Source organism: Bos javanicus, chromosome X, assembly GCF_032452875.1.
Source record: "Bos javanicus breed banteng chromosome X, ARS-OSU_banteng_1.0, whole genome shotgun sequence".
In the NCBI taxonomy this organism is placed as follows: Eukaryota; Metazoa; Chordata; class Mammalia; order Artiodactyla; family Bovidae; genus Bos; species Bos javanicus.
This window is the reverse complement of record NC_083897.1, coordinates 98,768,845-98,793,151: the sequence shown is the minus strand read 5'-3', so window position 1 is coordinate 98,793,151 and position 24,307 is coordinate 98,768,845. Positions and strand designations below refer to the sequence as shown.

Here is a 24,307-nt window from a genome sequence, read left to right as displayed (position 1 = left end):
CAGCCAAACTTGCCTTCTTTCTGTCGTTTGAGCACACAAAACTATCTCAACCTTAAGGACTTTACACACACAATTCCTGCTGCTTCTCCCAGACTCCCCACAAACTTCACTATCTCATTCTTTACTTTTTATTATAATGCAAGTTTGTTAAGATTTTTCTCCAAATCTCTACATAGCGTACTCAACTTGAATGCCACTTCCCTTGTATGCCACACAGGCACTTTGACAAAATATTTCTTCATGCCAACAGGACTTCTTAGAGCTAGCTGAATGCATTTGTTTTCTGCCACTGCTTGGTTTTCATTATTGAACAGCTTAATCACTTGGAGAACTAGTCACATTCTCTCTCTTGCACACACACACACACTTACACACAAAACTACCCCCCCACACACACACACCAAAAACAGCCTGATGTACAAACTTCTCAAAACAATAGGTTCCTAAGAAGGAGTTCCTCTCATCATGTCATGGGACTGTTTGGGGGCCTTTTTGTCTCTCCTCAAGCAGAGAATTCAAGAAGCCTTGGGCTGGGGTGGGAGGGATAGTTATTTGTGAATGAAATTCCTGTTGGATCTCTTGACACTCAGAGAAGAGTAAGTTGGGTCTCATCTTCTGAGAGCTGAATTCAGGGTAGTAGGAAAGATCATATTCTTCCTACCCACATGTGTATCCTTTCTGTCTTATCAAGAATAATAATCTTCCCCTATGGGTAGAGAGCAACAAAATTTACACAGTTCCTTCCTATCTACTCATACATACGATTCTCACAGAAAACTGGAAAGATAAGTTAGGCTATGTGATGATTAATTTTATGTATTAACTTGACTGGGCCATAGCGATGCTAGACATCTGGTCAAAGATTATTCTGGGTGTTTCTTTATTATTTTTAATAGAAATATAACTAGATATGTGGATTATTTTCCAAGTTATATGATATATGATAGCAGAGAATTTCTTTTTGTTCACTGCAACCTCCAATACCTAGATTAGTATCAATTCATAGTAGCCTCTGTATTTTTGTTGAATTAATTAAGAAACTCAGTAGCATCTATGAGATAAGGTACTTTGCCCCATTTGATGGATGAGAATACTGAGAATGAAAGAGGTTTGACAACTGTCAAGTGTTTCAGAGTTGAGAAGTATGAAAGCCAGGCCCTTCAATGTCAGACTTGTGATTCTGAGATCAGTGTTCCCTTCACTCGAAGTACTGCCTAACCTAGCACAAACTGACATTGCAGATACAAGCTATGAATAAATACACTGAACAATTTACCATCAAAAGTGAGCTCATATTTTTTTTCTTTTTTAACACTATCTACTGAGACAGATTTTATTCTGTAAATGCCAACTGATGTTTTATGTTCAAGGACCTTTGTATAACATGTGACACTTGCGATCAGTTCAATAGTCGAGTGTTCAGTGAAGAACTCTGACTGTAATGAAAAGCTCAATATGAATTTCCAGGGCTTTGAAAATGAAAGAACAAGGAACAATGACCTTTTGACCAGCCACATTATAAAATGGTGGCTAAATATGCACTCTTATTTTTTCACAATGGACCACTAGTTAAATTTTACCCAACATTTACTTCTAGGAATCTGAGAATCTCAGATCTGGAAGGATTTTGGTAATCTTTAATAGCCCCATTTAATAAGTGAGAAAACTGAGGTTCAAAGCATTCCTATTAAATAGCAGAGCCAAGATTAGAAGTTTCTTGCTTTCCAGGCTATAACAGAATTTACTACTGCTATCTCTTGAATTCTGTGTGTGTCTTTTCTTTTTTTCTTTTTAATTGAAATATAGCTGAATATGTGGATTCTTTTCCAAGTTACACTCAGTTTGTGGTCTTGGATAAAGTACCCTCTCTATCTGAGGCTCAGTTTTCACAATCTACAAAATGAGTGGCATGAAAAAAATTTTTGTGTGGGAAGTAGGGAGAACACAGGGAAAGTAAAACCCTTTTCCAAAGCTGTAAGCAACAACCTCGGATAACACAATGGCACCCCACTCTTGCCTGGAAAATCCAATGGACCGAGGAGCCTGGTAGGCTGCAGTCCATGGGGTCGCTAAGAGTCAGACACGAAAGAGCAACTTCACTTTCACTTTTCACTTTCATGCATTGGAGAAGGAAATGGCACCCCACTCCAGTACTCTTGCCTGGAGAATCCCAGGGACGGGGAGCCTGGTGGGCTGCCATCTATGGTGTCGCACAGAGTTGGACACGACTGAAGCGACTTAGCAGCAGCAGCAGCAAGCAACAGTCACATAAAGCAAAAACCTAGGTGCTTTGGATAAATCAAAAGTAGGAGATCCAAACTTTTTCTTGCCCCTGTCCATCCCCTTCCTGTGAGGAACTGCCATGGCAACCCTAGGGCTCTGAGGCAGGGAGTCCACACTCCTTTTGTTTAAAGTGCCAAATAATAAATATTTCAGGCTTTTCAGGCCATATCGTTTCTGTCAAAGCTATTCAAATCTGCCTTTGTACCGTGAAGGCATAGTGAGCAAGACTGTGCTCCAATAAAACTTTCAGTTCAGTTCAGTCACTCAGTTGTGTACAACTCTTTGCAACCCCATGAATTGCAGCATGCCAGGCCTCCCTGTCCATCACCAATAAAACTTTAGGGACACTGAAATTAGAATTTCATATAAATTTCCATGTAATTTCATATATGTCAAAAAATGTTCTTCTTTCATTTTTTCCCAACTATTTAGAAATGTAAAAATCATTCTTAGTCTGTGGGCTGGATTTGACCATTAGGCTGTAATTTGCTGACCCCTGATCTAAAGAGTTGGGCTAAATTATACCGAATATCAACTAGATTGGACATTATAGCTAAGGCAGTCCAGAAGCAACTTAAGCAGTATAGAAAGTAAAGCCCGAAATTATATTGTTGCCACGGAAATTCCAGAAAGTAGATAAAACAGTACATTGGGTCTGCTCAAGAGTAGAGGACCACAAAAAGGAGAAGGCTCAAATTCTGATCCTACCCCTCACTTTCCCAGGCTGATCTGCATTTCAAACTACTTGGCAATTCATCTACTGTCAGAACTTCAACTGTAACCAATGCCTCCCAATCCTCCTATGAGCTCAATGTGTAGATCACAAACTGCCTATTAGCTATCTCCCATTTGAGGCTGTTTGAACATCTTAGACTTAACATAGCTCAGACTGTATTAGTCATCTCCCCTCCCTACCCTCTCTAAATACTCATTTTGTATTCATGATCTCTGTGAAGGATATTACCATCCACTTGGTCTCACAAAAAGACTGTCACCAAGGGGATGTAATGGAAGGCTAGAATACATCAAGCCTTGATTGATCCTTCACCAGATTGATGGCAGCATTTTTACTATTGGCCACATTTTAGCTGTTGGTCACATCTATTAGGTTGTAGCTCATAGTCCAAAGCTGAGTTCAAGCCCTAAATCTCTGCATTTCTACACTGATTGGCATACATGTGGGTTAACTGTGACAATAACTGTAGGTTATCTCCCAATGGCCCCTTATTCCTTTGTATCAGAAATCTTTCCCCTGATTGTTAGTTGTGCACATAACCAGCCAGTTTATATGACTACATTTCCAAGTTTCCCTTGCAGCTGAAAGTGTCCATGTGACTTAGTTCTGACCAACTAGATTTAAGGAGAAGTATTAAATAGAATTTCACGGAAAGTTTCCTTTAAAAGGAGGGTCAAGTCTGTTTCCTCCTCTTTTATGTCTTCCTTATACCTAAAATATGGATATTAATAAATGTTCTGGAGCTTCAACACCCATCTTGGATCATGGAGCAACCTCCAGAATAAAAGCAAAATGCTAAGGATGGTGGAGCAGAGAAGTCCCCAAAGACTTCTTAAAGCTACTATACTGGCCCAGGTATGCCTATATTCTGACCTACTTTATGTGAAAGAATGAAATCTGCATGTTTTAAGCCACTGTGAATAGATTCCTATTATTCATAGCAGAAATAAATCAACCATTAAACTTACCAGTTGCCACTTTATCTTGCTTATGCAGAGACTTCCACCAGCTCAAATGCTGTGGCTTTTATACTGGCAACATGAAATTTGTCATGGAATTAGTTCAAGATTCCATAGTCTTCAAAGCAGTGGCATATCAAGAGTGGAACAATAGGAGTAGACAATCCTTAGTGTATGTAATGAAAGAGTGCACTACCTATAGATTATTTTAAGACTAAAAGTAAAAGTGTATTTTTAGTATCACCATGCACCAGCAATTTTAAATAATCTCAGTAACAGAATATTCCTCCTTGAAAAACATCTTTCATTGGTCAAAACATTAAACAACTATTGTTATTACTGAGTTTTAGTAATATATACATACAGTCTCAAAGCAACTTTTATTACTTATCCTTTAATAATATTGTATTCTACATGGAAGTTGATTCAGAGTTGATTCAGCTGATTCCAGTTGTACACTTGCCACCCCCAACATGCATACAGATTTTACATGAGTTTCTTTAGTTCATTTTACTTTGAAAAGGTTTGTGTGCATGGGTGCTAAGTCATTTCTATCATATCCAGCTCTTTGTGACCCTATGGACTCCTGGAGGAGCCCACCAGGCTCCTCTGTCCATGGGATTCTCCAGGCAAGAATACTAGAATGGGTTGCTATGCCCTGCTCCAGGGGATTTTCCCCACTCGGGGATAAAACCCATGTCTCTTACATCTACTGCATTGGCAGGTGAGTTCTTTATCACTAGTGCCACCTGGGAAACCCAGATTAAGAAGCATTCAAAGTAGCTTTGGGTGCATTTCATGTCTGCAGATCCCTGTGGGATTAAATGTTCCAGAATTTAAGTAGCAGGTTTGAAGTAAACAAAGATAGCACAATAATTGTAGTCAAAGATACAGTGTAAGTTATTTCAATTCTGTCATTTGTGACCAATTAGAGTTTTTATTTGTGTTTAAAATATAGAACAGAGAAAACAATACAAACTATAGAGTGTAGTACTTTTGTTCAATAAGTACAGATTTTAGATCAAATATGAGATGTTACTGAATTTGCATATCTTTAAAATTGAATTATTCTTCTTTTTCATTGTTAATTATTTGAAAATTAAAAAAACAAATCAATAAAATAATTATTAGAACTGATTATTACATGATTACTGAAAATAATTTTGTCACATAGAGAAGAGAGTATTAAAAATGATCCATTCCAGATGTTACATATGTTAAGTGTATCATATCTCCAAAATACTAATAATATACTTAATATTCTCCAGAATCGAGAAAGCAAGAGACTGACTCATTGATAATCCATACAGAATCAACCCTTAGTTAGCCCACTTAGAGGCCAGGAGCCCAAAGAAGATCATTTGATCATTAACTTAGACACAAAATTCCCTTGCATGCATCTACCCACTCTGTGTTCATTCTAGCTCCACATTCAGCCATCTGAGATTTGGATGACTGGCCAGAAAGGAGAAAGATACAGATCATCTATAATGCTCAGTACAGTCCTTTCATATAGATTATCATCACCCTGGCCCAAGCCACCATCACCTCTAACCTGAACTATTACAAGAGCCACCTCACAGCTCTTTGCTCCACTACAATGTATTATCCTCTTAAAATTTAAGTCAGATTAAGTCCCTCATCTGTTTGAAACCTTCCAAAAATTACCCATCTCACTCAGATTAAATGTCCCCAGGACAGTGGCCTCCTTGTGTTCCTTAAACAAACCAAATGTGCTCTCTCTCTCTCTCTCTCTGGCTGTTTTTTCACCCATTTTACCTAAATATCCCCACAGACCTTGTGCCTTCATTTCCTTCACATATCCACTCAAATGTTTCTTAGTTAGAGAGGTTCGACTGACATCTAATACATTATTCCAACCCTATCTCTATTCCCTTACTAGGTTTTCTTTTTCTTCTTAGAGCTAAGCACCTTCTGACATATTGCATAGTTATTTGTGCAATTGTTTAGTGAGCCCCTTCAACCCCTTGAATGTAAGATATATGATAGCAGAGAATTTAATTTTGTTCACTGCAACATCCAATACCTAGATCAGTATCAATTCATAGTAGCCTCTGTATTTTTGTTGAATTAATTAAGAAACTCAGTAGCATCTATGAGATAAGGTACTTTGCCCCATTTGATGGATGAGAATACTGAGAATGAAAGAGGTTTGACAACTGTCAAGTGTTTCAGAGTTGAGAAGTATGAAAGCCAGGCCCTTCAATGTCAGACTTGTGATTCTGAGATCAGTGTTCCCTCCACTCGAAGTACTGCCTAACCTAGCACAAACTGACATTGCAGATACAAGCTATGAATAAATACACTGAACAATTTACCATCAAAAGTGAGCTCATATTTTTTTTTCTTTTTTAACACTATCTACTGAGACAGATTTTATTCTGTAAATGCCAACTGTTTTATGTTCAAGGACCTTTGAATAACATGTGACACTTGCAATCAGTTCAACAGTCGAGTGTTCAGTGAAGAACTCTGACTGTAATGAAAAGCTCAATATGAATTTCCAGGGCTTTGAAAATGAAAGAACAAGGAGCAATGACCTTTTGACCAGCCACATTATAAAATGGTGGCTAAATATGCACTCTTATTTTTTCACAATGGACCACTAGTTAAATTTTACCCAACATTTACTCCTAGGAATCTGAGAATCTCAGATCTGGAAGGATTTGGGTAATCATTAATAGCCCCATTTAATAGGTGAGAAAACTGAGGTTCAAAGCACTCCTAGTAAACAGCAGAGCCAAGATTAGAAGTTTCTTGCTTTCCAGGCTGTAATGGAATTTACTACCCCTATCACTTGAATTCTGGCAAACAGTTAAATAAATGCTTTCATTATACAATATTCACTACTTCAGTCCCCTAAAAATATTATGCAATTTCTCCATCAATCTTCAATTACATAGTCTCCACAAGGTTTCTGTTTCCCTCTCTTCTTTCTCATACACGATTAGCAAAACTTCAGATTTCTCTATTAACTTAATCTGTTGTCAATGGGTGGCTCTGGATCCCTACATTATAATATACTTAGAGGAGAAGGGAAGTATCTCCTAGACCCAGCTTCCAGAAATACTAGGACTTTCATTTTTTTTTAAGGCAAATTTCATGGCATTAGTTCATTATGAAAGAAGTCTTTTACCAAGATCATGACTCTCTGTTCCTTTCTGCCTTTCTCAGCACCATTTGATGATTCTGTGGAGTAGTGGAGAGGGACACTGACAGAGTCAGGAGACTCTTGTGCTGGACTGAGCTTTACCTTCATGGAGCTGTGTGGCCCTGGGCAAGTCTCTCCCACTCTCTGGATCACAACTTTCCTGGATGGACAACACGGGTCTGAAGGTCTTTTCCTGTTCTATTGCTTTCTGGTTCTACAAACATTTGAAATAGCCTTATGGGACCCCACAGAAAGAGGAAGATCTGAGAAGAGTCCCTTGAAGCCCTGGCAAATACAGACTGAATGATTTCAAGAACCACTGAAACAGAGGTCTGAGGAAACTCCTCTGAACACAGTCCTAGCCCACACCAGATTTACGCCTCCCTTCCAGAATGGAAACAAAAAAGGAGTTAAATATCCATTTTTCCCCAAAAGCTTCAGGCTACCTTCCTTCAGCTGCAGGTTATGGGTAGCAGTGGGGAACTGTAGGCTGGCATTGCCATCAGTGCCTGCTCACCCAACCTGACTGACCTCCAAGACTCTCTTGCCGATGCCTCCCAGCTGAAGACAAAGGCATGGTGGCCTCCCATGCCCCAGAGTCCCAAACCAGACTTGAGCTACCCCTCGCTGAGTCAGAGAATCATCAAGATGAAGCCACCACTTCCTCTCTGCAAAGGAAGTCATTCCAAGGTCTCCAAGTAGAGAAGGGAACATAACAGCATACAGTGAACTGTTGGGAGGATGATAGTAAACACACACACAAGCACACACTCCTTGGATGGGGGTGGCAGAGAGAGTTCTAACCGAATGGGGCCGGACCCATTTCCAGAATGGCAGGTTCTGTAGCCTCTCCTTGGCAAAGCCTCAAGTGTGGACAGGGTGACCCCAGCCTAGGCAAAGAAAGGCTTTAGGACTCCCCCAGGCAGCTTCTCTGAGAGGGGCTCTCTGGCTCTCCCAGTAAGGGGATACACACAGCCTACTTGGGGGACAATGCAATTCTCCCATACTGCCCCCTGCACAATCCCAGGCTTTGTAACTCCCCCCTTTTTCCCAACCCCGTGCCACCCCCCAGCCTCCCCACCCGCCCCCAGCCAATCCTCTCTCCTGAGAGACTCACTGATCCCAGAGAGTCCCTCTACCCACCCCCTTGCCTCTCTGGTCTGCCAGGTGACCCCCCGCCCCCCAACACACACACACTCTTATCCCACTCCCACTCCGGGGTGGTAAGAAAGGGGACGGAGAAGGGAGGGGGCTTTCCTCACAGGCAGGCGAGCAAAGACTCCTAAAATGGCCACAGCAAGCTTGCTGGTATCTCAAGGACAGCGGAGAGGGCTGTGTGCAGAAGCTAGGGGGCTCACTGCATGGCGGCTGGTGAAGGAACTGGGGGTGGGGCTAGGGGACTGAAGCTGGGGAAGCTGCGGTTATGTTCACTCACCATTCCCGATCCGCCCCTTATCCACTGCATGGTGCTAATGAAGTCCGGCTTCTCGTCAAGGCCCTGGAGGCTGTCGCGGGTTGTTTCAGGCAGGCTGGGCTGGCAGCGCTGGAGGAAGCGAAAGCCCCAGCGCCCCCTCCCCCTCGTTTCCTTCACAGCCCTACAGCCCAATCCCCTCTTCTCTGGACCTCCCCTTCATTCAGGTTTTTCCATCCCTGCAGCAGGCTCTGCCTCTCTGCCCCACAGCTCCCGAGGTGCTTGGCCTGGGGAGATGTGGGAGGGGGGGTTCCCACCGACCGCCTTTGTCCCTTGCCAAGGCTTGAGATCTGGAAGGCAGGGATGCAGGGAGATGATGTGGGTGAATAACCTCCGCACAGGAGAAGGCAGCTGCCACCTCTGCCTGCCTCCGGCTGTGCTGGAGTTAGATGCTGTTTATTGTGGGGCTCCCCAATTGTGTCGAGTCAGCGAAAAGTCTTTTCCAAAGTTGCCAGAGGTGTTCGTTCGGCCAGGCTTTGAAATAATACGATCCTGCCCCCGTGAAGCCATGCCAACACTCTCCTGCTTTATCACTTTCACTTCTCAGAACAACCTTGTGGAGGCAGGCATTGGTATATCCATATTACAGATAAATAAGTGGAGGTTTAGATGATGGAAGAGACCTACCTAAGGTCACATAAAAAAGATAGTCTCAACTTTACCCTCTGCAGCTTTCCATGCTTCTTTTTGCTATAGTTCATACAAACACACACACACACACACACCCTCATGATTCTTCCTGACACCCTCAGGAATATAAAAGGTAGCTTGTTGATGGATGAAATTTCCATTTGCTTATTTTGCTGAGAATAAGTCAAATGAACATCAGCAAAACAGGCAAACGGAGAAACCACCCACCTCTTCAACCCAGACTGGCCCCTCTGCATCTGCTGGGAGTTGATGCTGTTGGTCACATTCATACCTATTATTATTGCATATAGTCTTACAATAACTTTGTGAGGAAGACATTACAGTCAGTGTTAATTAATTAGTCCCTTATTATAGACATGAACATTGAAGACTAGAGAGTGAAAGATATTTGCCCATGGTAGCACAACCAAAGAAGGCAAGAATCCAAGGCTCCTGACCCACAGGGAGGTTCAAGCAAGAAAGGGATTACAAAAAGCAGAGACTGGGGTTACAGCAAGAAGGAATTAAAATATGACATCAGAAAGAAGTGCCTGAAGGCGGTTGGTATGAAGACATCACTGGCATGCCCCACACACTACTTTACTGATCTCTCCTTTTGAGCAAATGCTCCCCTCTTCATCCAAGGCATTGTTTTGGCCAAACAGAGCTGGCCTAATATCAAAATAACTGCCTTAATGAGTATTCAGTCCTGGGAGGGGTATAAGCAGAAGCTGAATTGTCCTTTGGCAAGGGATTCCTGAATCAAATGGGAACTTAGCCCGGGTGACCTTTCAACTTCCTTTCAAGTCTGATGGTTCAGTATTCAGAGATTCTACAATGTCTCCTCACTGTCTCATCTAGGGACCTTCATTCAGACTGAGGCTCTTGAATGCACCTCCATGGCCAACCAGCCCATTCAACTCTCACGACTCTATAAAAATCTCTTTAAGACCTGACACTAGGCACACAGCCTCTGGAAAGCTTTTCTGAAATACTCTAAGACCTGATTTTATCACCTTTCATCTAACTTCTATAGTTCCACCTTTAGTTTTCTCAATTGAAAATAATCTTTTACTCACTGATTGTTATAGGCTGAACTGTGCACCCCGCCCCCAAATTCGTATGTTGAAGTGCAAACCCCAGTGCCTCAGAATGTGACTGTATTTGGAGACAGAGTCTTTAAAGAGGTAGTTAAGTAAAAACAAGGTCATTGTATAGGCCCTACTCCAATATGTCTGGTGTCCTTACATGAAGAGGAAATTTGGACATGGAGGCCTTGGAAAAGACTACTTTGATCTTGGACTTTCCAGCCTTTGGAGTTGTAAGAAAGTACATTTATGTTATTTAAGCCACCCAGACTGCAGTACTTCATTATGGTAGCCCTGGCAAATTAATACACTAGTTATGTGTACATTTTTCTATTTAATGTCACTTAAGTGGAAATATAAGTTGTTTTTCTTTTTTTTTAAGCAGAGGCAATGAATTACTAACCTTGCTATCTCCTACAGTAGTGACTGGCATATAGGAGATATCCAATAAAATTTGGATTTTTTTTTAATGGATACATTCAGTCAACAATATTATTGAGGGGATATTTGTATACATATAGCTGATTCATTCATTGTACAGCATAAACTAACACAACATTGTAAAGCAACTGTACTCCAATTAAAAAATAAATAAAAAGACAAAACATAAAAAATATTATTGAGCTTCCTTGTTCCAGGCATTGGGATAGCTATTCAAAATACAAGACAAAGTTCCTCATGGACTTTGTAATCTACTTGAAGTGGAGAAAAGATAAACAACAAAAAAGTAAACAAACAAAGTAATGAAAGGTTGTGACACATGCTTTGAAGGAGATACACCAATTTGTGTGATAGTGAGAAGCCTTGGGATTATAGAAGTTGCCTATATCAATAATGACCCAGTCAGGAAAATACAAACCACTCTAGATATTTCTTCTGAATGGTTTAATACAGAGAACAAATCACACTGTCAAAACAAAGAAGCCAAATAGGGGATGGTGGGGCAAGCCAACATGTAGCAACCATAGAAAGCTATTACTAGTTTTCTACCCATCTAGAGCTAGATGGGTAATGGGAAAAGGTAACATTGTCAGAACCCAGAAACTGGTATTAAATTGAAGCTAAAAGCATGGGGTGGTTGGCCTGATGGTGCAGGTGCCATGAATAGAGGAATTGTCCCCAGAAACTAGAGTCACTGAGGAGACTCTGAAGCAGGAGGTAAAGGAATACTCTTCCTCCTGTTCACCAGTCTCCCACAGGCGTCTTCCTTTGGACAAAACAAGTGAGATAGCAAGGGACTATGAGAAATTTAGTTTGCAGGAGAAGAGGGAAGAACTGATCTGAGGGCAAATATTTCAGTGTTAATGTATGACATATGTGGAAGATCAGATGTTGATCCCGTAGGCATCAGTTCAGTTCAGTCACTCAGTCATGTCCAACTCTTTCTTTGTGACCCCATGAACTGCAGCACGCCAGGCCTCCCTGTCCATCACCAACTCCCGGAGTTCACTCAGACTCACGTCCGTCGAGTCAGTGATGCCATCCAGCCATCTCATCCTCTGTCATCCCCTTCTCCTCCTGCCCCCAATCCCTCCCAGCATCAGAGTCTTTTCCAACAAGTCAACTCTTCGCATGAGGTGGCCAAAGTATTGGAGTTTCAGCTTTAGCATCATTCCTTCCAAAGAAATCCCAGGGCTGATCTCCTTCAGAATGGACTGGTTGGATCTCCTTGCAGTCCAAGGGACTCTCAAGAGTCTTCTCCAAAACCACAGTTCAAAAGCATCAATTCTTTGGCGCTCAGCCTTCTTCACAGTCCAACTCTCACATCCATACATGACCACAGGAAAAACCATAGCCTTGACTAGACGGACCTTTGTTGGCAAAGTAATGTCTCTGCTTTTGAATATGCTATCTAGGTTGGTCATAACTTTCCTTCCAAGGAGTAAGCGTCTTTTAATTTCATGGCTGCAATCACTATCTGCAGTGATTTTGGAGCCCAAAAAATAAAGTCTGACACTGTTTCCACTGTTTCTCCATCTATTTCCCATGAAGTGATGGGACCGGATGCCATGATCTTCGTTTTCTGAATATTGAGCTTTAAGCCAAATTTTCCACTCTCCTCTTTCACTTTCATCAAGAGGCTTTTTAGCTCCTCTTCACTTTATGCCATAAGGGTGGTGTCATCTGCATATCTGAGATTATTGATATTTCTCCTGGCAATCTTGATTCCAGCTTGTGCTTCTTCCAGTCCAGCATTTTTCATGATGCACTCTGCATATAAGTTAAATAAGCAGGGTGACAATATACAGCCTTGATGTACTCCTTTCCCTATTTGGGCATAGACACTACCAAATCCAGTATGTCTGGAGTGCTATTTGCCTAAAACCTATGAGCAGCTATAGGTGATACAATGAGGTGGCACTAGTGGTAAAGAACCTGCCTGCCAATGCAGGAGACATTTAAGAGACACGGGTTAAATTCCTAGGTCAGGAAGATCCCTTGGAGAAAGGAATGGAAACCCACTCCAGTATTCTTGCCTAGAGAATCCTATGGTCAGAGAAGCCTGGGGTCACAAAGAGTTGGATGCAACTGAAGCAACTTAGCAGGTACCCAATGTAGAAGGTTAGAGTATAAGTTCTGAGGCCAGAACTGCTTGAATTTAATTATTGACTTTGGTAATTACTCAGCCAGATATTTCATGTTCTGCATCTCGATAGTTTTCTTATCTGTGAAATAAGGGTAATAATATTGTCTACTAGATTGTTTTGAACATTTGATAAATTTGTCCATGGAAAGAAAGTACTTAGCGCAAACCCTGGCAGCCAGTAAGTATTCAGAAAAGGTCTGTGCCCCAGACCTCGCCTTTGAAGTCCTGTGATCTCCCAGAAGCCTATTTGGTAATTAGCCGGGCAGCAGCTCTCAGTGGACAAGTGCCAAATGCTCTTTTCAGCCATGAGCAGCATGAGGAGAGAGACAATCATAGATATGTCCCCAGCTACATTCTCTTTATTTGAGTCCATCGTGATTCAAGGAACTCAGAGGCAGGCTTCTGAGGGCAGAGCTACCAGCGCAAATTAGTCACTATCTAATGTGGCTGTGGCTTTGTGCAGAATAAGGAACTGAATTCGCTACAGTTGGGTAACCTGGTTCAAGTGCCCAGCTTCTCTGCATCACATTTCTCAATTATCCAATGAATAAACTAATCGTCATTTATGTAATAGTCTTCGGTTCAGTTCAGTCACTCAGTCGTGTCTGACTCTTTGTGACTCCATGGACTGCAGCACGCCAAGCCTCCCTGTCCATCACCAACTCCCAGAGTTTTTTTTTCCACTGTTTCCCTATCTATTTGCCATGAAGTGATGGGACCAGATGCCACGATCTTAGTTTTCTGAATGTTGAGCTCTAAGCCAACTTTTTCACTCTCCTCTTTCAGTTTCATCAAGAGGCTCTTTAGTTCTTCTTTGCTTTCTGCCATAAGGGTGGTGTCATCTGCATATCTGAAGTTATTGATATTTATCCTGGAAATCTTGATTCCAGCTTGTGCTTCATCCAAATTGTAATAATCTTAAACAATCACTTATGCATATATATCAAAGTTGGCAATGATCTCCAAGATTATCTTCTTCAACATTCTCATTTTAGAGATGATAACATGTTCAGTTCAGTTGCTCAGTAGTGTCCATCTCTTTGCGACCCCATGGACTGCAGCAGGGCAAGAATCCCTGTCGATTACCAGCTCCTGGATCTTGCTCACATTCATGCCCATTGAGTCAGTGATGCCATCAAACCATCGCATCCTATGTCTTCCCCTTCTCCTCTGCCTTCAATCTTTCCCAGCATCAGGGTGTTTGCCAGTGAGTCAGTTCTTCGCATCAGGTGGCCAAAGAATTGGAGTTTCAGCTTCAGCATCAGTCCTTCCAATGAATATTCAGGACTGATTTCCTTTAGAGTGGACTGGTTGGATCTCCTTGCAGTCCAAGTGATTCTCAAGAGTCTTCTCCAACACCACAGTTCAAAAGCATTAATTCTTCAGTGTTCAGGTTTTGTTATGGTCCAACTGACATCTATACATGTCTTTGGAAAAACCATAGCTTTGACTAAATGGAACTTGTGGGTAAAATAATGAACTGTCTAGGTTGGTCATAGCTTTTCTTCCAAGGAGCAAGCATCTTTTAATTTCATGCTGCAGTCACCACCTGCAGTGATCTTGGAGCCCAAGAAAATAGTGTCTTACTGTTTTGATTGTTTTCCCATCTATTTGCCAGGAAGGGATGGGACCAGATGCCATGATATTCATTTTTTTGATTGTTGAGTCTTAAGCCAGCTTTTTCACTCTCCTATTTCACTTCCATCAAGAGGTTCCTTGGTTCCTCTTCACTTTTTACCATAAGGGTGGTGTCATCTGCATATCTGAAGTTATTGATATTTCTCTCAGAAATCTTGATTCCAGCTTGTGCTTCATCCAGCCCAGCATTTTGCATGATGTACATTGCATATAAGTTAAATAAGCAGGGTGACAATATACAGCCTTGACATACTCCTTTGACAATTTTGAATCAATCCATTGTTTCATGTCTGGTTCTAACTCTTGCTTTATGACCTGCATACAGATTTCTCAGGAGGCAGGTAAGGTCATCTGGTATTCCCATCTTGTTAAGAATTTCCCACAGTTTGTTGTGATACACACACACAAAGGCTCTGGCATTGTCAATAAAGCAGAAATAGATGTTCTTCTGGAAATCTCTTGCTTTTTCTCTGATCCAATGCATGTTGGCAATTTGATCTCTTGTTCATCTGTCTCTTCTAAATCCAGCTTGAACATCTGGACGTTCTCTGTTGATGTACTGTCTAAGCCTCATTTGGAGAATATTGAGCCTTATTTTGCTAGCATGTGAGATGAGTGCAACTGTGTGGTAGTTTGAACATTCTTTGGCATTGCCTTTCTTTGGGATTGGAATAAAAACTGATTTTTCCAGTCCTGGGCAACTGCTGAGTTTTCCAAATTTACTGGCATATTGACAACACTTTTACAGCATAATCTTTTAGGATTTGAAATAGCTCAGCTGGAATTCCATCACTTCCACTAGCTTTGTTCGTAGTGATGCTTCCTAAGGCCCACTTGACTTCAGACTCCAGGATAGCTGGCTCTAGGTGAATGATCATACCATCATAGTTATCTGAGTCATTAAGATCTTTTTTGTATAGTTCTTCTGTATATTCTTGCCACCTCTTCTTAATATCTTCTGCTTCTGTTAGGTCCATACCATTTCTGTGCTTTATTGTGCCCATCTTTGCATGAAATGTTCCCTTGGTATCTCTAATTTTCTTGAAGAGATCTCCAGTCTTTCCCATTCTGTTGTTTTCCTCTGTTTCTTTGCATTGATCACTGAGGAAGACTTTCTTAACTCTCCTTGCTATTCTTTGGAACTCTGCCTTCAGAAGGATTTATCTTTCCTTTTCTCCTTTGCCTTTCACTTCTTTTCCCATCTATTTGTAAGGTCTCCTCAGACAACCATTTTGCCTTTTTGCATTTCTTTTTCTTGGCGATGGTTTGATCATCACCTCCTGTACAATGTCATGAACTTCTGTCCATAGTTCTTCAGGCACTCTGTCTTTCAGATCTAATCCCTTGACTCTATTTGTCACTTCCACTGTATAATCATAAGGGATTTCATTTAGGTCATAACTGAATGGTCTAGTGATTTTTTCCTACATTCTTCAATTTAAGTCTGAATTTTGCAATAAGGAGTTCATGATATGAGCCACAGTCAGCTCCCAGTCTTGTTTTTGCTGACTGTATAGAGCTTCTCCATCTTCAGCCGCAAAGAATATAATCAGTCTGATTTTGATATTGCTCATCTGGTGATGTCCATGTGTTGGGTCATCCTTAGTGTTGTTGGAAGAGGGTGTTTACTATGACCAGTGCATTCTCTTCACAAAATTCTGTTAGCATTTGCCCTGTTTCAATTTGTACTCCAAGGCCAAACTTGCCTGTTACTCCAGGTATCTCTTGACTTCCTACTTCTGCATTCCAGTCCCCTATGATAAAAAGGAATTCTTTTTTTTTTTTTTTTTTTTTGGTGTTATTTCTAGAAAGACTTCACAGAACTGTTTAACCTCAGCTTCTTTGGCATTAGTGGTTGAGGCATAGACTTGGATTACTGTGATATGGAATGGTTGGCCTTGGAAACAGATCATTCTGTCATTTTTGAGATTGCACCCAAGTACTGCATTTTGGACTCTTCTGTTGACTATCAGGGCTACTCCATTTCTTCTAAGAGATTGTTACCCACTGCAGTAGATATAATGGTCATCTGAATTAAATTTGCCCATTCTGGTCCATTTTAGCTCACTGATTCCTAAAATGTCAATGCTCACTCTTGCCATCAGCTATTTGAGCATTTCCAATTTACCTTGATTCACAGACGTAAAATTCCAGGTTCTTATGTACTATTGTTCTTTACAGCATTGGACTTTAGTTCCGTCCCCAGTCACATCACAACTGGGCATTGTTTTCACTTTGGTTCCATCTCTTCATTCTTTCTGGAGTTATTTCTTCACTCTTCTCCAGGAGCATACCGGGCACCTACCAACCTGGGGAGCTCATCTTCAGTGTCATATCTTTTTGCCTTTTCATACTGTTCAGGGGATTCTCAAAGCAAGAATACAAAAGTGATTTGCCATTCCCACCTCCAGTGTACCACCTTTTGTCAGAACTCTCCACCATGACCCGTCTGTCTTGGGTGGCTCTAGATGGCTCATATGGCCCATAGTTTCATTGAGTTAGACAATGCTGTGGTCTGTGTGATCTGTTTGGTTATTTTTCTGTGACTGACAATCAAATGTAGCCTCCAAGAATAAATGTAATTCCCAGAGTCACAGAGTAAGTTAATGGCTGAACTGGAATGAGACTAAGACCTTTGATTCTTGACAGAGAGTGGAATGTGGCAGTGAAAAAAGATAAAAGTTAAATGTACACAACTACTATGATGCTAGTATTGAGAGTCCAATGCTCAAATCCACCTTATAACCTCTGACGTCTTGACAAAATATTATTTACGTATATCATTTATCTATTCTTGTTTATTCATTTGTAAATTCAATAAATATGGCTGCCTATGTGGCAGGCATAGTATGTTAACCACTGATTATATAACAATGAACAAAACAGACACCATTGGTGCCTTCATTTCTATCCAATAAACAAGTAAATGAGGTAAATAAATATGTTAATACAGAAGGTGACAAATGCTATGAGAGAAATAAAGTGAAAGAATCAAGAGTCACTGTGAGGGAAGACAGAATTTAGATTAAAAAGTTTCTCCAAGGAGATGACATTTAAGTTGAGGACTATAGCCTGAATGTGAGCCAACCATGTAAAGAGGTAGGGGGAAAGTATTCCAGGCATAGAAAACAGAAAGTCCAAAAGATTCGACTTTCCAGGTGGCATTAGGGGTAAAGAACCCACCTGCCATTGCAGGAGACACAAGGACATGCGGGTTCAATTCCTGAGTTGGGAAGATCCCCTGGAAGAGGGCATGACAATCCACTGCAGTATTCTTACCTGGAAAATCCCATGGACAGAGAAACATGGCAGACTACACAGTCCATAGTGTTGCAAAGAGTCAAACATGATTGAAGCAACTTTGCATGCATGTGCACAGAGAGCCCCAGGAATTAGAAGCCCAGTGAGGCTGAAACATAGAAAGAAAGTAGGAGAGTGTAGGAGACATATTTGACAGAAACATTTCATATAAAACCTTTATTTTGAGAACAACAGGGAGAGAATGGAACCCTACTCCAGTACTCTTGCCTGGAAAATCCCATGGATGGAGGAGCCTGGTAGGCTGCAGTCCATGGGGTCACACAGAGTCGGACATGACTGAAGCGACTTAGCAGCAGCAGCAGCAGCAGCAAGCAAGAGAATGAGTCGATCTGATTTACATTTGTATTGTAAAAGACCACTTAGGTTGTTAAATGATAAACAAATTGATAGAGAGACAATAGGTTGAAGCTGTTGTAGTCATCCAGGAAAAAGATGATGTATCTTGTGATGGAAAGGCAGTGAAGATGATAAATAGAGGTAAAAATATTTGAGATATATTTTAGAAGTAGAAACAACAGAACTTGGTGATGGGTTGTATGTAGAGTATGAGGCAAAGAGAGGAGAAATTAAGGATGCCTTTAGGTTTCTGGCTTGAACAACTGGGTAGATGGTTGCACCATTTGCTGATATGAAGAGACTAGAATAAACAGATTTGAGGAGGGGAGGAAATCAAGACTTCCATTTTTGATGTATTAAGTGTGAGCTATACTTGAGTCATATTGTTAGAAGGGATGTCAGAAAGACAATGGGATATACAAGCCTAGACCTCAGGAGCAAATATCTGCTGGGAAATATACATTTTGGAGTCATCCTCAGGTAGACAGGATGAGATTATCTAGAGAGAGAATGTAGGTAAGAAAGGGTCCTGGACCCTCAAGAATTAGACTAATGTTGAGAGGGAGGGGTCAAAAATGGAGACTGAGAAGTAGTGGTCAGTACAGTAGAAAGAAAACCAGAAGAAATCTTATTCACATAAAAAAGTTCTGAGAAATGACACTGAGAACTTGAATGGATGATGATATTAATAGAGATATGACCATTGTATTGGTAAGACAGTCATAGCCATTGGTCTTAAGAAGAGTAGCTTCATTAGCACAAAGGTAACAGAAGTCATCCTGGAATGAGCTGAGGAGTGAATGAGGGGGAAAAGAGTTAATGAAGGTAAAGAAGTTGGAAGAGCATAGATATCTCTTTGAAAAGTTTTGCGCTGAAGGGAATAGGAAATAGGGTAATATTTGAAATGGTATGTGTGATCAAGTTGTTCTTTTTTAAAATTTAAATAAGAGTTTAAGAGCATGCTTATATGATGATGAGGGTGAGAAGGAAAGGTTGATGACATAGGACCTTGCTACTTGAAGCATGGTCCACAGACCAACAGCCTTATCATCACCTGGACACTTATTATAAACATAGACCTCAGGCCCCATCCCAGACCCACTGAATCACTATCTGCATTTAACTAGAAATCCAGGTGATTTGCATGTATTTTAAATTCTCAGAGGCACTGGTTCAGCAGAAGGGATACTTGCAGGAGCAAAGGCCTCAAGAAGGTGATAGGGAAAGGTCCAGAGCATAAGACATGTTACTTGCTCTTGGCAGGAACAGAGCTACTTCTTATACTCTAGCAAGAAGGAAGAAAAAAAATGCACAAGGGTGCAAGTGCTTCTGAGCAAGTATGTAATAGTCCTCTAAGACCAATGGTTCTCAGTCTCAGTTACACACTGGAATCATGAGAGGAGATTTAAACAGGAAGTGTTGAGTGTCCAGCTGAGACTTGTGGTAAAGCAAAATTAGTCAGCTCAACCGTGGGACTTTTTATTCAGTTTCCCTTGCTGTTCAAGCACAGGTACAGAAAGGATAGGTGGTTGGTTAAATCTGGGGTAGATTTGCCAGGAAAACACAATAGGAAAAGAAATGGGAAATAGAGCTGAAAATGTTTTCAAGGAATTGATAATAATAACAGACCAGGTAACCTAAGTTGGACAGAAAAGAAAAGACATGAGAAGGGATGATGAGTATGGGTTAGGTTAATGACATTATATATCTTGATGATGTGGAAGAATTGCTGGAGTAGATGCACCAGTGTAAGTGGGCTGGAAGAATAGGAAAATGATCAGCGGGGAAATGCCTGATATTGAGATTCTGGAGGCAATTCATTGAGATATTTGCTATAACAAGACCAAAGATTACCACAGGAGTTTTCTGACTGAGGAGATGAAAGTGAGGCCAGGGTTGAATAAGCCAACTACAGGAATATTGAGGTTAGACAGACCAGAGAAAGATGAAAACAAGTGATGCTACAGGAGCTAAAGTCTTCAATGAATGAGGAAGAATATCCAGAAAGATACTCTACCAGCTAACAATTATGCTTAAAGCACCTACTATGTGCCAAGTTTTGTTCTAGGTACTAGGGATACAGAAGTGAAAAACACATATTAGATCTCTATTCTCAGGGAGCTTATATTATAATGAAGAGATTTAGATATTAAACTCCCAAAATAATAAGTTAATATTAGGTAATGAATACTTATTATGAAAATAATAAACAGTTCAGTTCAGTTCAGTCACTTAGTCGTGTCTGACTCTTTGCGACCCCATGAAACACAGCACGCCAGGCCTCAACGTCCATCACCAACTCCCGGACCCCACCCAAACCCATGTCCATTGAGTTGGTGATGCCATCCAACCATCTCATCCTCTGTCGTCCCCTTCTCCTCCTACCCTCAATCTTTCCCAGCATCAGGGTCTTTTCAAATGAGTCAGCTCTTCGCATCAGGTGGCCAAAGTATTGGAGTTTCAGCTTCAATATCAGTCCTTCCAATGAACTCCCAGGACTGATCTCCTTTAGGATGGACTGGTTGGATCTCCTCGCAGTCCAAGGGACTCTCAAGAGTCTTCTCCAAAGCTTCAAAAGCATCAGTTCTTCGGCGCTCAGCTTTCTTCACAGTCCAACACTCACATCCACACATGATCACTGGAAAAACCATAGCCTTGACTAGATGGATCTTTGTTGGTAAAGTAATGTCTCTGCTGTTGAATATGCTATCTAGGTTGGTCATAACTTTCTTTCCAACGAGTAAGCGTCTTTTAATTTCATGGATGCAATCACCATCTGCAGTGATTTTGGAGCCCAGAAAAATAAAGTCAGCCACTGTTTCCACTGTTTTCCCATCTATTTCCCATGAAGTGATGGGACCAGATGCCATGATCTTCGTTTTCTGAATGTTAAGCTTTAAGCCAACTTTTTCACTCTCCTCTTTCACTTTCATCAAGAGGCTTTTTAGTTCCTCTTAACTTTCTGCCATAAGGATGGTGTCATCTGCATATCTGAGGTTATTGATATTTCTCCCAGCAATCTTGATTCCAGCTTGTGCTTCCTCCAGCCCAGCTTTTCTCATGATGTACTCTGCATATAAGTTAAATAAGCAGGGTGACTAGATACAGCCTTGACATACTCCTTTTCCTATTTGGAACTAGTCTGTTGTTTCATGTCCAGTTCTAACTGTTGCTTCCTGACCTGCATACATGTTTCTCAAGAGGCAGATCAAGTGGTCTGGTATTCCCATCTCTTTCAGAATTTTCAGCAGTTTATTGTGATCCACACAGTCAAAGGCTTTGGCATAGTCAATAAAGCAGAAATAGATGTTTTTCTGGAACTCTCTTCCTTTTTTGATGATCCAGTGGATGTTGGCAATTTGATCTCTGGTTCCTTTGCCTTTTCTAAAACCAGCTTGAACATCTGGAAGTTCATGGTTCACATATTGCTGAAGCCTAGCTTGGAGAATTTTAAGCATTACCAGTGTGTGAGATGAGTGTAATTGTGTGGTAGTTTGAGCATTCTTTGGCATTGCCTTTCTTTGGGATTGGAATGAAAACTGACCTTTTCCAGTCCTGTGGCCACTGATGAGTTTTCCAAATTTGCTGGCATATTGAGTGCCACACTTTCACAGCATCATCTTTAAGGATTTGAAATAGCTCAACTGGAATTCCATCACCTCCACTAGCTTTGTTCATAGAGATGCTTCCTAAGCCCCACTTGACTTCGCATTCCAGGATGTCTGGCTCTTGGTGAGTGATCACACCATTGTGATTATCTGGGTTGTGAAGATCTTTTTGTACAGTTCTTCTGTGTATTCTTGCCTACTTCACATTCCAGCATGTCTGGCTCTAGGTCAGTTATCACATCATCGTGATTATCTGGGTCATGAAGATCTTTTTTGTACAGTTCTTCTGTGTATTCTTGCCTACTCTTCTTAATATCTTCTGCTTCTGTTAGGTCCATACCATTTCTGTCCTTTATTGAGCCCATCTTTGCATGAAATGTTCCCTTGGTATCTCTAATTTTCTTGAAGTGATCTCTAGTCTTTCCCATTCTGTTGTTTTCCTCTATTTCTTTGCATTGCTCACTGAGGAAGGCTTTCTTATCTCTCCTTGATATTCTTTGGAACTCTGCATTCAGATGTTTATATCTTTCCTTTTCTCCTTTGCTTTTTTGCTTCTCTTCTTTTCACAGCTATTTGTAAGGCCTCCTCAGACAGCTATTTTGCTTTTTTGCATTTCTTTTTCTTGGGGATGGTCTTGATTGCAGTCTCCTGTACAGTGTCATGAACCTCCGTCCATAGTTCATCAGGCACTCTATCACATCTAGTCCCTTAAATCTAGTTCTCATTTCCACTGTATAGTCATAAGGGATTTGATTTAGGTAATACCTGAATAAACAGGGTGATATAATAAAATGTAACTGAGAAAGGAAAACATTATTTTAGCTAGGTGGCCAAAGAAGGCCTCTCTGAGGAGATGACATCAGAGTTGACACCACAATGATAAGAAACCAGCTGGAACTTCCCTAGTGGTCCAGTGGTTAAAAATATGCCTTGCAATGCAGGGGACATGGATTTGATCCCTGGTCAGAGAACTAATATTCCACATGCCACAGAGCAACTAAGCCTGCATGCTGCAACTACTGAGCCCATGTGCTCCAAAGCCCACACCCCACAACTAGAGAGCCCACATGCTGCAACTATTGAAGTCCTCACACTCTGGAACTTGCATGTCACAACTACTGAGACTGGGTACCACAACTAGAGAGAGTCCGTGCACCACAAGGAAAGATCACATGACATAATGAAGATCCTGTGTGCTGCAACTAAGATCAGACACAGCAAAATAAATTAATTAGTTAATTTAAAAAATGAGCTGGGGGAAGAACATTCCAAACAACAGGAACAACAAAAGCAAAGGCTCAGAACTGGAAATTAGACTGATATGTGTGAGGGGCAGAAAAAGATCAACATGGCAGAATGTAGTAAAACACAAGACAGTGGTGGGAGATAATGTCAGAGAAGCAGGCAGGACCAGAATATCAGGAGAGGAAAGTAAAAAAGAAAGGAGAGTAGGTGCCAGATGCAGATGACTTGTGCTTCCAAGGAGTTGAGAGTTTTGAAGGCAGGAGAGGAAGAAGTGCTAAACACGATAGATGTCATCCCAAATAAGCAAAAACAGGGAAGAATTTAAAGCAAGATGTTAGTGCAATAGGAAAAGTGTGTATTGGTATATATCTAAATATATAGACTTAATATACATTGGCTTAGACTTTGAGAAGAAAAATCCAACTAGATGAATTTTTAAGGTCATCTATCCCTTTGCTGCTACTCAAAGTCTGGAGCTCAGACCAGTGACATCAGCATCACCTGGGAGTTTATTAGAAATGCAGACTCCCAGGTCCACCCCAGACGTACTGACTTAACACCAGTATTTTTACTAAATTCCTAGTGATTCACATGCACATTAAAGCATAGAAAGCCCATCTCTAGACCAAACTCATGCCACTAGGTTGGAGTCATTGAGGTAATTTTCCTTGCTAAAAAAAGGGTAGGAAACATCTTCATGTATATATGGATGAATAATTAATAGTCAGAGATGTTGAGATCAGCTAAGGTTCCTGATTTGGGGAAGAAGGTTTGCTGAACATGTGTACTCCCGTTTCTTCTGAGGGAACATCAGCTAAGATAGTCACTTGTCTAGGAACACAATTCCTCATCCTTAAGCTCCCCAAGCAGCTCAATGATCTTGCAGATCCAAGCCAGAGTAGAGATCCAATGGATCATGAGACACTTGAAACAAGCTCTTAATGTAGCTTCAAGCAGCCCAAGGAAGAGCAGGAAGGAAATAGTCACACTTGTCTTTCTTCAGGCCTCAGCAGGCAGAGCTGAGGCTAGAGCTGCTACAGAAATCACTTCCCTGAAATGTAAGGGTCCTTGGCCCAACTGCCTTCCCCCAAGGCAACTTTAGCTTGATCACAGCCACAAGTCAGATGAAAAGCCTATTCCTTCCTCTGTGGTAGAGATCCATTAGTTACTCTTCTCCTGTAAGCTCTCCATAGGGTCTTTACTCTTAAATTTAGATAAATAAAATAATTTCAC

At 41.1% G+C, this 24,307-nt stretch overlaps 1 protein-coding gene across 10 annotated transcripts in view; it reads right to left on the bottom strand.

The window, feature by feature from the left end:
* Nucleotides 1-24,307, bottom strand: part of ARHGEF9 (Cdc42 guanine nucleotide exchange factor 9) — a 426,609-nt gene that overhangs the window by 218,763 nt on the left and 183,539 nt on the right. Inside the window, exon 1 of one of the 10 annotated variants that reach the window (XM_061410334.1) lies at nt 8,586-9,175. The exons of 7 other annotated variants lie outside the window; for them this stretch is intronic. In XM_061410334.1, coding sequence (XP_061266318.1) covers nt 8,586-8,615 — 30 coding nt within the window. In that variant the 5' untranslated portion in view covers nt 8,616-9,175. Of the gene's footprint in view, nt 1-8,412; nt 8,509-8,585; nt 9,176-24,307 lie in introns of those variants that run through there. 2 more of the 10 variants (XM_061410342.1, XM_061410341.1) reach the window with 2 other exon arrangements.